This window comes from Polyodon spathula, chromosome 6 (assembly GCF_017654505.1).
Source record: "Polyodon spathula isolate WHYD16114869_AA chromosome 6, ASM1765450v1, whole genome shotgun sequence".
NCBI lineage: Eukaryota > Metazoa > Chordata > Actinopteri > Acipenseriformes > Polyodontidae > Polyodon > Polyodon spathula.
This window is the reverse complement of record NC_054539.1, coordinates 25653767-25665848: the sequence shown is the minus strand read 5'-3', so window position 1 is coordinate 25665848 and position 12082 is coordinate 25653767. Positions and strand designations below refer to the sequence as shown.

At 37.5% G+C, this 12082-nt stretch overlaps 1 protein-coding gene across 1 annotated transcript; it reads left to right on the top strand.

Moving 5' to 3' along the window:
• Positions 1-461: 461 nt before the first annotated feature.
• Positions 462-7071, top strand: chgb (chromogranin B). Its single transcript, XM_041252644.1, has 5 exons — positions 462-634; positions 1142-1188; positions 1344-1437; positions 2788-4832; positions 6682-7071. The coding sequence occupies exons 1-5, from the start codon at positions 589-591 to the stop codon at positions 6763-6765; spliced, it is 2316 nt and encodes a 771-aa protein (XP_041108578.1). The 5' UTR covers positions 462-588; the 3' UTR covers positions 6766-7071.
• Positions 7072-12082: the final 5011 nt, after the last annotated feature.

Sequence of the window (12082 nt, the reverse complement as noted above, 5' to 3'; positions counted from 1 at the left end):
TATATTATATTAGTCTCTCGCTCGCTAATATAATATACATTAGTATTAGTCCACCTCATCGATTTACAAAAAATGTCATTGATCAAAGATCAATGATGTGGGATTAATCGATTTAAATCATTAATATATATCGAAACATTTCAGAAAGGTAATCCGTCAGGCAAAAAATATGCATACATATGCATAAGAAGAAAAAAGAAAGTTGGTGGAGTGACAGTTACTAACTAGTCTGTTGTTGTAATATGGTCTGTTTGGAACCTTCTGCCAAATTTGAAGCAGTATACCCAGATTAATTTGAATATGCAACAGTATTATTTTTCTGGGGGCTCTACATGACACACATCCTTGATAAATCGGAGCTGCGCACGCCTTCTCAGGCTTAAGCGGTTTCCTGTCCCTCCCACTGGTATATATGAAAGCTGAAGAAGCTGTGCTCGTTTTATAAACTGGAGACCATCGTACTGCGAAGTCAAAGTGAGAGCGGACTCAGCGCTTGTTGGTTCCTGTTTGCCTCTTGCCAGTTACTGCTGAAGTCTTGGGAACAAATCCAGATTGTACGAGGAAGAGGAGTAACTGCGCTTTATCATTATGAAGCTCTCACTTCTTGTTGCGGTCGTTTTATCTGCACTGGGAGGTAGGCACATTCTTTAGCTAAACTAAATCCAGCTAAACTAAAAAGTTAAATTCTGATTTAAACGGACACCCTCAGTTTCAGCACCGTGGACAGCAGTTATTTGTAGGATGCATTCATCAAATGTGTTTTTGCCTTGTATGCAGAAACTGCAATTGTGTTTACTTACATGGGATTGGCCTTTAAAAAAAAAAAAAAGATAATGGTATTTAATGACCGTTCTGAATGTTCACTGTTTATGCTTTGTAGTAGTGCACGTATTTTCAGTTTCTGCTATTAATAATAAAAAAGGTTATCTTATTTGACAGTATTTGTCAGTAACATCACAGCCAAGATTGCCCTTCTATGAATATAGTAACTTAGAACGTGTTAATGCTTCCAAGAATATGAATACTATAAAGTGGCACTAGAATCTAACTACAATTCACAAAAAAACTTATTTGACAACAATTGTTTGATATATTATATGGAGGCATATTCTAAACAGTTAAATGTATGTCTATTTGATAGATATCACATCTGTTCCAATTGGGAAGGAGGGAAGAAGAGAGGACTTGGTACGTGTGTTCTCTACTATTGCCTGTGTTACATTTTGCATATTATAGACTGATACATGATTTTGATTTTACAAAGTTTAAGGCTACTTGTTTTAGTAAATCCTAATAGAAAAATCGTATATTGTGTTCTAAAATATGTTTTAAACATATAATAGGTGACCCGGTGTATCGTCGAAGTCTTTTCCAATGCACTTTCCAAACCAAACGCTCCTCTGGTTGATCCAGCATGCAAAAATATTCTAAAGACAAGTAAGTTTTAATCATTTCCCGTTATATACAGCATGTTTTTAAATGTTCAATTTGACAATACAGTACAGGGGATTTATTTATGTATTTATTTGAGATGTAGAAAGAAAAATTATATTTATCAATTACAGCAATTAAGACAAAATCGACAAGCTACTTAGAACCCATTATAAATCAGTTTTAAACCATATAGTACAGGCTACATCATAAAAAAAGATATCGGGTTGCAAGCCTTCAAAAAGAAAGTCTTTATTTTTTTGTTGTTTTAAATGCACTGCTTCTTAAAAGACCGGAACCAGATTAAATCTATTTGAAACACTAATATGTGGTACAATATTAGCAAAGAATCATTGTTTCTGTCTTGGGAACAGTTTGGGATTCTATGTAGCTGCCAAGATATTGGGGGAAAAATTTTCTGTACTGCAGCAGTATCTTTCCCAACTGGTTGGAAATGTAAAAAAGACTGACATGGTTCCAGTATGTTTTCTTCTTTTTTAAAAAAAATATAATTATATATGGAGACAATTTATTATTTTATTTTAGCAAGTAAAATACCAAAGGAAGAACTTTCTTTGCACTTTTAAGAGGAACATTGCAAAATAGATGTATAAAGGACTGCATTCTCTACTTCTAAGGTATTTAATTCAGACACTATAAAAGAGGATAATTAAAACATCATCCATAGTATTACAAATAGTTTAGAATTTCAGAGCAAAATCTTTTTGGGGGGAAGGAATATAGCCTAATGTTAATGTAGGCCAGTGATTTTGCATTGATTTCACTTACTTTAGAGCCACCCAAATCTTTGTCTAAAAGCACAGTAAAACCAATGTGAAAACTAGGGATGGTATTTTAATTCTATGTAATATACTAATATCAATCTGTTTTTACATTCATAAAATCAAGTGTAGCATGATAATAATATATAGATGCTCATTATTGTTGAAAATTAAAGTAGACAGAAATATGTTGTTCAAATGTATGTTTGCTGCAGTTTTTGGATCTTCAATGCAACCCAAAAAACACATTATCAACATCTGGCTGTGGATTGAATTGTATTCTGCAGAGGAAACCATCCTATACATTTGTTTGGGTATGTTAGGCACAGAGGGTAATGACTCGAATCTTGTGTTTAATATGGCATTCATGAAGAAACTTAGAAAAAGTGATTCCAGGCAGTAACATTTCAATCACAGGGTTTTAATTTGTTTTTTGAAAAAAAAAATGCAAAATTCATAAAAAAAGATGATATCCAATTTCATGGGACTGGTGATATTGATAATAGAATTACAACCTATTTATGAACACAGTTTCCTTCATTACTGATATAATTAATGTATTGTTTATGATCAGGTGCAAAACATGAGACAATGGAAAAGAAGAGTAACAAAGAGCTTGTGAATTTTGAAGGGAGCCATGAACAAGAACCTGAAGAGGAGTTAAAGAGATATCTGGAGGAGCCTAATCGAGAGGAGAAAGAGTTGAAAGAGAAAAATAACTTTCAAGATGAAGACGATAAAAGATACATCAAGGAGAGTGAGGAGAAACAACACCACACAGCAGCCAAAAGAAGCGAGAAGACCAGCATCCAAGAAGAAAAAATGCATTATGATGTGGAAGACAAAAGTCATTATTCAGACAGTGCAGAAGAAGGAGAGGAAATCAGAAAACGTAACCACCATGCAGAAGTTGAAGAAAAGAGACATACAAGTGAAGAGGATCATCCAGATCTGAACATGGAGTTGGAGAAAAGATCTCATCATGGTCATAGTAAGAGAAGTGGGGAGGAATCTATTGAAGAACAGGCTTATGGGGAGCACTATCAGGAGAAGAGATCAGAAGAAGAGAAGAGTGATGAAAGAGAAAAACACAGATACAATGGTCACATACACTATCATAGAAAACACAAAAGGAACAGCTATTCCTCTGAAGAAAAGAGAAGCAAAGAGTCAGATGAGTCTAATGAGTCTAAAGAGGAAGAAGACAAACAACACCACGAACAGATTAGAAACTTTCCAGAGGGAAGCTTTGTAGAAAAGAGACACCACATTGCTGAGAAAAGACACCATCCTGAAGAAAGCGATGAAGATGATGAAGAGGAGAAACATCACCATGAGGAAAAGAGACATTATTCTAAAGAAAGTGAAGAGAAAAGGCACCACAGTTCTGAAAAACGGCATCATTCCAAGGAAAGTGGGGAAGAAGAAAAACACCACCACAGTGAAGACAAGAGACACCATTCCGAAGAAATTGAAGAGGAAGAGACAAAAAGACACCATGAAGAAAAGAGACATCATTCTGAGGAAAGCGAAGAGGAGGAGGAAAAGAGACACCACTTGGAAAAAAGACATGATTCAGAGGAAAGTGAGGAGGATGACGGACACTATAGTTTTGAGAAAAAACGACATTCCAAGGAAAGCAAAGAGGAGGAGGAAAAACACCACCATGAGGAAAAGAGTCACCATAAGGGAAAGAGACATGATTCAGAGGAAAGTGAGGGGATTGAAAAAAGGTACTACAGTGAGGACAAGAGACATCATTCTGAGGAAAGTGAAGAGGAAGAAAAAAGGCACCATTCAGTAGAAAGCCGTCATCATGAACGAAAGAGGAGACACTCTGAGAAAAGTGAAGAGGAAGAAGAAAAGTACCACTACAGTGAAGAGAAGCGCCAGCACTCTGAAGAAAGTGAAGAAGAGACACAGAAACAACATCACAGTCAAGAGAAGAGACATCATTCTGAAGAAAGTGAGGTCAGGGAAGAAAAGCAGCACAACAGTGAAGAAAGCCCAGAAGGAGACAGGATTCATGAAGATAAAAGGCAATACCTTGAAGAAGTTAGTGAGGAGGAGCTAAAAAAGAGACACCATCCCTATGAGAAGAGGCATTACAGTAAGGTAGAAGAAAATAAGCACCATGGTGAAGATAAGAGATCTCAAAGTCAGGAAGAGGAGGAAAAGCTAAGGCACATTCAGGAGAAGAAACATATGGGAGATGATGAGGAGGAAAAAAGGCTAGCTGATGATTCCAGTCCTTACCACAAGGAGGAATGGTGGGAGAAACAGATTGTCAAAAAAGAAAATCTTGAAAATGAAGAAGAGAAAAGACACCAGGAAGAAAAGCCTCATTACCCGGAGGTTATAGAAGAGGGCTGGTGGGATAAGAGGAGCGATGGTATGGAATATGGACACCACGACAATGAGGAGAAACTGAACTACCTTCTGACTCATCACTTTCAAGAGAAAAGGCCATACTCTGGTAACAGAATGGATGAACTAGCAAAGCTTTTGAATTACAAGAAGGCAGTTGACTTCCCTGTTCTTTCTGAGGAGAAGAGGAGTCATTATGAGTTTGAGGAAGAAAAGGAAAACCATCATCAGAGGCCACTCTCACAAGAGGAGGTAAGATGATTTATTGTGCTTATATAAATATTGAGATTAATTAGATTTTAATAAACACATGTTGAATGTTTGTGACAATTGATAAGATGAAACAAAAAAAGGTAAATGTTAGAAAATGGTAAACCAATACAATAAAGTACATTAAAACACAGTTCAGCGTTTAAACTCAGTTAAGGAACGATAGAAAAGAGTGCATGATGGGTTAGTACAATGCATTACTTATACAGTGTTAGATGTTAAATTATGTAAAAATGATTTACCATTAATAGTGACATGACATGGACATTGACTGCACTTGAACCCTATGGTGAATTTGGTATAATCACTTAAATTGAAAACATAGGTAGATGACATTAATAATCTCTTTGGGGATATTACATTGTAAATCACATTTAGCCTCAGAGGGTACATTCTTTAGCCCTGTCTTGCTAATTAAATTTTAATATTCTCCCCCCCTGTACTGGTGAAATACTTCTACTGCAGTAAACACAAAAGAACATGAAATATATGATATGATTTTTTTTTAAATAGAGTTATATTTTAAATGTCAGAATTGCTCTACAGTGCCCAACACCTCTTGTTGATAGTTTCAATACAAATGATGCTGCTTACAGATAAAGTGTACACCTAATTTAACATTTAGACATTTAATAAGTTTGCAACCTTATAAGCCTGTGATGAAATACTAGAGATACGGGTATTTCTTGTACAATGCTGTACAACCCCCTCCCCCTTTAAATGTTATCATAGTTATTTAGATACTTTATACAGCTGTAAGCAGCAGCAAGAGCATACTTGTTTTACATGCAAAGTGACAGGTTTCAAGGGGAGCGGAAGACCCCACAGCATAAACAGTCTTTAGGAACTATCTTCACAGACAGTGCAACTGCAGTACTCAGACACAAATTAATTATAATGTTGGTGGAAAATGATACTGCAGCTTTAAGACTTAGGTTACTATTTTTCCTGTTGACACCAGACTGTCGCTGCAATTGTTTAACAATGTATTTTTGTTAGAAAAAGTAAAAGGAAGAGACACAGCTCAGTTCCAATTGTGTTCCCTTGATAAAAGATCAGGGCACAGGTTCTTTACCTCTGAGAACCAGGGCTAGCTTAATTCTAGGTCTATTTCCGTCTGACTAATTCTACTGTTTTTTGAAGTTTATATGCTGTAACAGTCACACTAATTAGACACCGGTAGTGTGAAAAAGGAGAGAAATAGTCATTTTTGGTCTTGAGTTAATACACTGTACAGTACATTAGTGAGACTGTAGGGAGTTCAGTACTGTCAAAATTTGACGACATGTCTTAAGGACATGCCATTCTGCTTGTCCATCCTGAGCCCATTTAACAACATACCGTTTCAAAAATCGGAATCCTGATAAATATCAAGGACACAGTGTATTGATTGCCTAAGTACACTCCTCCTTGACAGCTGGAAAACTGATGATTGAGTCAAAGTGGCTATTTCCTGATTTTGGCTTCAATGATCATACAAGTCAAATATGGATAGTCCATTTAAGCTCTCATGAAGGGTTATGTACTAGGAAACAGCAGTTTTCATTCTGTCATTAAAATTGAGGCCTTGGAATACATTACTACAGGGTTAGGAATACATAACTGTTCTACAATTTAACAAAAATGTAGCCCATTGATTCAGACAGACATACATCTTACACTACCTCAGAAAATGCAGAGATGTAAAACTTCTATTATATGCAATTAAATCATAAAAATGTTGAGGTAACATTTTGTGAATAAAGCACTGTGGTATTGGAGCCACTTCAGTTACCAGAGCAAGTTTTCAGGCCATTGACGTTCATTCTTTTTTTTCCTAATTAATTCTCAGGAGAAGGAACTTCAGAACCTGGCAGTCATGGACTTAGAACTGCAGAAAATAGCAGAGAAGCTTCACGAAAACCAGAGAGGGTGAAAAGAGATGAATTCTGCTGTACACTCCATTTGTAACTGAATCTGTTCAACCTGCTTGGTTATTGTTAGATACACAACAAAACAAAAAATGCCTTTATTGTCCACAACATGTAATGTTTCATGCATTCTGGTGGATATACTTGTATTGTGCTGTTTTAATGTTATTAAAAGCTAACTGGCATGGGAATTATTTAGAAAATATAGATACATTTTTTGAGCCTGTGTACTGACTACCAATAACTATCCTGACATGATTGTTTCTGTTTCTGAGTTTGCAAACAATAAAATCCAACATTCTGGGACCAAACCATAGTTTTTCATTGACCTGTCTATTTAGGTAAAGCACTTTGGTTTACTTTTTTAAAAATCATGATACAAACCCTAAAACGGGTATTATATGGTGGTTTTCAAAAGTATTCATCCCCTGCAAAGTTTTTGTATTTTGTTGGCACCTGAGCATACTCCACAACGCTTTCAAATTAGATTTAAATGTAGAATCTACACAAACTATTGCACATTGATATAGATTTAAAAAAAAGCATATAGAATATAAATAAGTAAGATTTACAGAGAAAAACAGATTAATCTCATTTGCATAAGTATTCAACCCATTTGCTACTGTAGCCCTAAATCAGTTCAGGTGCAAATGATTTGTTTGAAAGGTCACAAAATTAGTGAAATGATTTCAGTCTGTGTGTACTCAAAGTGATTTAACTTGTAGATAATTTCCCTCAGGTATATAATGACTTTCAAGCTGCAAGTCACATAGTGATCCAACAAAGCAACCATGAAGACCAAGGAGCTTTTGAAACAAGTCAGGGATAAAGTGGTAGAGAGGCACAGAGCAGGAGAAGGGTAAAATAACATTTCAAACATGCTGATTATGCCTCTCAGTCCATCATTAACAAGTGGAAGATGCATCAGCTTGTCAGGATACAGGGGAGAATGGATGGTGCAAAGTACAGGCGAATCCTTGAGGAAAACCTGTTGGAGTCTGCCAAGACTCTGAAACTGGGAGGCAAATTCACATTTCAGCAGGACAATGACCCAAAGCACAAAGACAAAGCCACATTGGAGTAGTGGAACAAGAAGAGAATTAATGTTCTTGAGTGGCCCAGTCAAACTCCTGACTTGAATCCAATCAAAAATTTATGGTGAGATTGCAATCCCTCGATGATCCCCAACAAACTTATCAGAACTGGAGCAATTTTCCAGTTAAGAATGGGCAAAAATTGCACCATCCTGCTGTGCAAAGTTAGTAGAGACCTATCCAAAAAGACTCATTGCAGTAATTGCTGCAAAAGATGCTTCTACCAAGTACTGACGTACATTTCATTTTGTACATTTTCTTTGCAAGTTTGTTTGAAAAACTGTGCATACATTATTTGTAATCCAACAAAATGTGACATTACTGGTTACAACATGGAACCAAAATGGATTTAATTAGGAGTTTTTGCCACTGATCAACACAAAAAAGTCCTTAATGTCAAAGTGAAAAATAAAATCTACAAATTGTTCTAAATTAATTACAAATATAAAGCAGATAATAATTGATTGTATAAGTATTCACCCCCTTTGCTATGACACACCTAAATAAGCTCTGGTGCAACCAATTGTCTTTAGAAGTCACATAATTAGTTGAATGGAGTCCACCTTTGTGCAATTAAGGTGTTTCACATGATTTCAGGTTAAATACACCTGTCTCTGGGAGGTTCGACAGTTGGTTAGTACATTTCCTAACAAAAACTACATCATGAAAACGAAGGAACATTCAAAGCAAATCCGGAATAAGGTTCTTCCAAAGCACCAATCAGGGGTAGGATATAAAAACATTTCCAAGGCATTGAATATCCCCTGGAGCACAGTAAAGTCCATTATTAAGAAACAGAGAGAATATAGCACAACTGTGAATCTGTCTAGAATAGGCCATCCTCAAAAACTAAGTATCCAGGCAAGAAGGGCAGTAGTCAGGGATGCCATCAAGAGGCCTATAGCAACTCTAAACGAGTTACAATCTTTTACGGCTGAGCTGGGAGACACTGGCCATATGGCAACAACAGCCAAGGTGCTTCACAAAACTGGCCTTTATGGGAAAGTGGCAAAAAGAAAGCCATTGTTGAAAAAAACTCACATCAAATCTCGGCTATAGTTTGCCATAAGGCATGTGGGAGACTCTGAGACCAAGTGGAAGAAGATTCTATGGTCTGATGAGACCAAAATAGAGCTTTTTGGCCTGAACACTAAGCGTTATGTATGGTGCAAGCTTAATACCGTACATCATCCTGAGAACACCATCCCTACCGTGAAGCATGGTGGTGGCAGCATCATGCTATGGGGATGCGTCTCTGCATCAGGACCTGGAAAGCTTGTAAAGATAGAGAGCAAAATGGATGCAACAAAGTACAGAGAAATCTTGGAGGAAAACCTGCTAAAGTCTGCAAGAGACCTGGGACTTGGGAGAAGATTCATCTTCCATCCGGACAATGACCCCAAACATACAGCCAAAGCCACACTGGAGTGGCTTAAAAACAAAAAAGGTCAATGTCCTGGAGTGGCCCAGTCAAAGCCCAGGCCTCAATCCAATTGAGAAAATGTGGAAAGAGTTGAAAATTGCTGTTCACCAAAGGTCCCCATCCAACTTGACAGAGCTTGAGCAATTTTGCAAAGAAGAATTGGCAAAAATTGTAGTGTCCAGATGTACAAAGCTGGTAGAGACTTATCCAAATAGACTCATGGTTGTAATTGCTGCCAAAGGTGCCTCTACCAAATATTGACTCAAGGGGCTGAATACTTTTGAGAGCCACTGTATATATAAACACGCACACACGATCACAAGTCCAATAGCGAGTGCTCCTTGGTGCAAGTGGTGAATTATATAGCAACAGTGAAACAGTAGTGCTGTGTAGTCCTGGTTTGATGCTGGCTGATTAGTGACAGTTCTCTGATTCAGTCTTCTATTAATTACAAAGGTGACAATGATTAGACAGACAGATACAATGCAAAACATGGTTTCCTTTTTACTCCTCCAGGTCGTTTCCGTTACCATAACAGAGGAACAGATCGCTCGGCCACACACCCTGATATACCTTTAGTCGCGCCCCCTTTGGTAGCGAGTGCAATCATATGGAGCACCATTTGTGCCAAAACTATACAGCCATTAATTTGTCAATTTGTTTGTCAATTCACGAAGTGGTCCATTTGTCCAGCAATTCGTCCACAAATTCGTCAATTCATACAGTAATTCATAAGCTTATTTGTTAATTCATCTAATGATTCATTAATTAATTTGTCAATTCATTAATATGAAAGGCTAATTTCCAATCAACCAGACAAACTTCCCTGCAGACTTCCCAGCAGACAAACTTCCAACTGTCAATCTTTCACTGTGTCGAAAACACTGCAGCCTTTCTAGCCAATGGAAGCACACACTATTATTTTAACCAATGAAAATCCAGTCTCACTCAAACTGCTTTAGCCAATAATATTGGATTAATTCGCTCTGTCACAGTTACACATTGTATTTCTTTTGCAAGACCTAAATGGTGAACATGCATTTGACGTTCTAGAACTGAAAGCTGTTCTTGCAGATACACTTTACCCACAGGCTGTTAATTACAACACCATACCCATGACACTGACCTGAATTTTAATGAAAATTTCCATGATTTTCAAAGGGCCTTAGCTGTAATGCCATTTAATTTTCCTCTATGAGCTGAGTCTCCAGTACATATTTAATATACAGCATGAGTCAGTCAAAATAATAAGCGAGGCAAGGTTGGATAGTAAATATGACTTTAAATACTGTAGAGCCATAAATAGTTGTGAGCCTTTTATTATGTGTTTTTCGCATATGAAAAAGAAAAGTAAAGATGTTTGGCAAAATATCTTAGTGCTGAACATTTAATGAAGTAATATATTCCTACCAGTGCAATAGGTCGGCAACATTGCTGGAGCAAAATAGGTTTTATGGGTGTGATTTGCCAAATATTTTGGTCGCAAATATTTATGGCTTTACAGTATTTTGTTTAAATATAGCTGATATAGAGATGAGGAACATTCTACAGCTCCTGGCCTCACCATATGGAAGTCAAATTCCTGGTTTATGCAGAGAGGTCCTCCTGTCAGACCTGGGCCCTGGCAGTGAATTTGAAAAAAAATTCCAGATCTCAGGAAAAAAGATACCACTTTACTCTAGGCAACACCGCCATAGAACACAAACTGAATTAGAGTTACCTCGGACTAACAATCAATGCATCAGGGAGCTTTCGCCTAGCAGTGAATGCATTAAAAGAAAATGCTGGCAAAGCTTTCTATGCCATCAAAAGAAGGCTATATAAAATAAATATACCCATTAGAATTTGGTCCAAAATTTCTGCCAGCGCCATCCAGCCCATTGCGCTATATGGAAGTGAGGTATGGGGCCCACCCAGTCAGCAGAACTACAAAATTGGACAAGCATTCTGCAAAAATAAGTACAGAGGAAAACACCTAATTATGCATACAGGGCTGAATTAGAGCTGAAAAAGAGCACTAAAATTCTGGATGCATCTCCGCACAAGCCCCCCAGCCTCACTACAGTACAAGGCCCTGCAAACCCAAAAGCTCAGCCCAGAAAAGAGTCCCCTCAGTCAGCTGGCCCTGAAGCTCACTGCACTGACCCCCTACTAACACTAGCTTCAGGTCAGCACTGCTCACCAGTTGCCAGAGTCAACTAAATTATAAAACAAAACAAAGTATCTTATCTGGAACATTGGGACAATGAAACTAAATCCCCAAATAATCTTGATTGCTACCGGGCCTTAAACAGAAACTATACCCTCGCAGAGTATCTCTTCACTGTCAGAGATACAAGGCAGAACCAGATCCTGACCAAATACAGGCTAAGCGACCACAGCCTGGCCATAGAAAAAGGTAGATACAAAAAAAAAAAAAAACTGGCTGCCCAGAGATTGGCTGTGTGGTCACTGTGAGACAGGACAGGTCGAGACAGAGATACACTTTCAACTAAATTACAATAAATACTCCCAAATGAGGAAAAATTCTTTTGAAAAATGAACTATTTCCTTCCCCCATCCCCACTAGCTTCCCAGTATGTGGCCGCCTGTCACAGCCTGAGGGACACTGGATGAGCACTCTGCACTAAGGCACCACTGGGGTTGACTGCAGTGAAGTTTAGAAAGATTAATCAAATAATAAATGGCTCATTGATGAAAGAGGCCAAAGGAGGCTGACATGAATTGTGCAGAGCAACATAAAGTCTACAGTTAGTCAACTGACAGTCCAGTATAACATTGGTGCTGAAAGACCCATAAAAGAAT

What these genes read in the sequence shown, in the direction of transcription:
- chgb (XM_041252644.1), top strand. Translation starts at nt 589, where the DNA reads ATGAAGCTCTCACTTCTTGTTGCGGTCGTTTTATCTGCACTGGGAG. An exon ending in CGTTTTATCTGCACTGGGAG is followed by an intron (nt 635 to 1,141) that starts GTAGGCACATTC and finishes TCTATTTGATAG; the next exon opens with ATATCACATCTGTTCCAATT. An exon ending in CAAAAATATTCTAAAGACAA is followed by an intron (nt 1,438 to 2,787) that starts GTAAGTTTTAAT and finishes GTTTATGATCAG; the next exon opens with GTGCAAAACATGAGACAATG.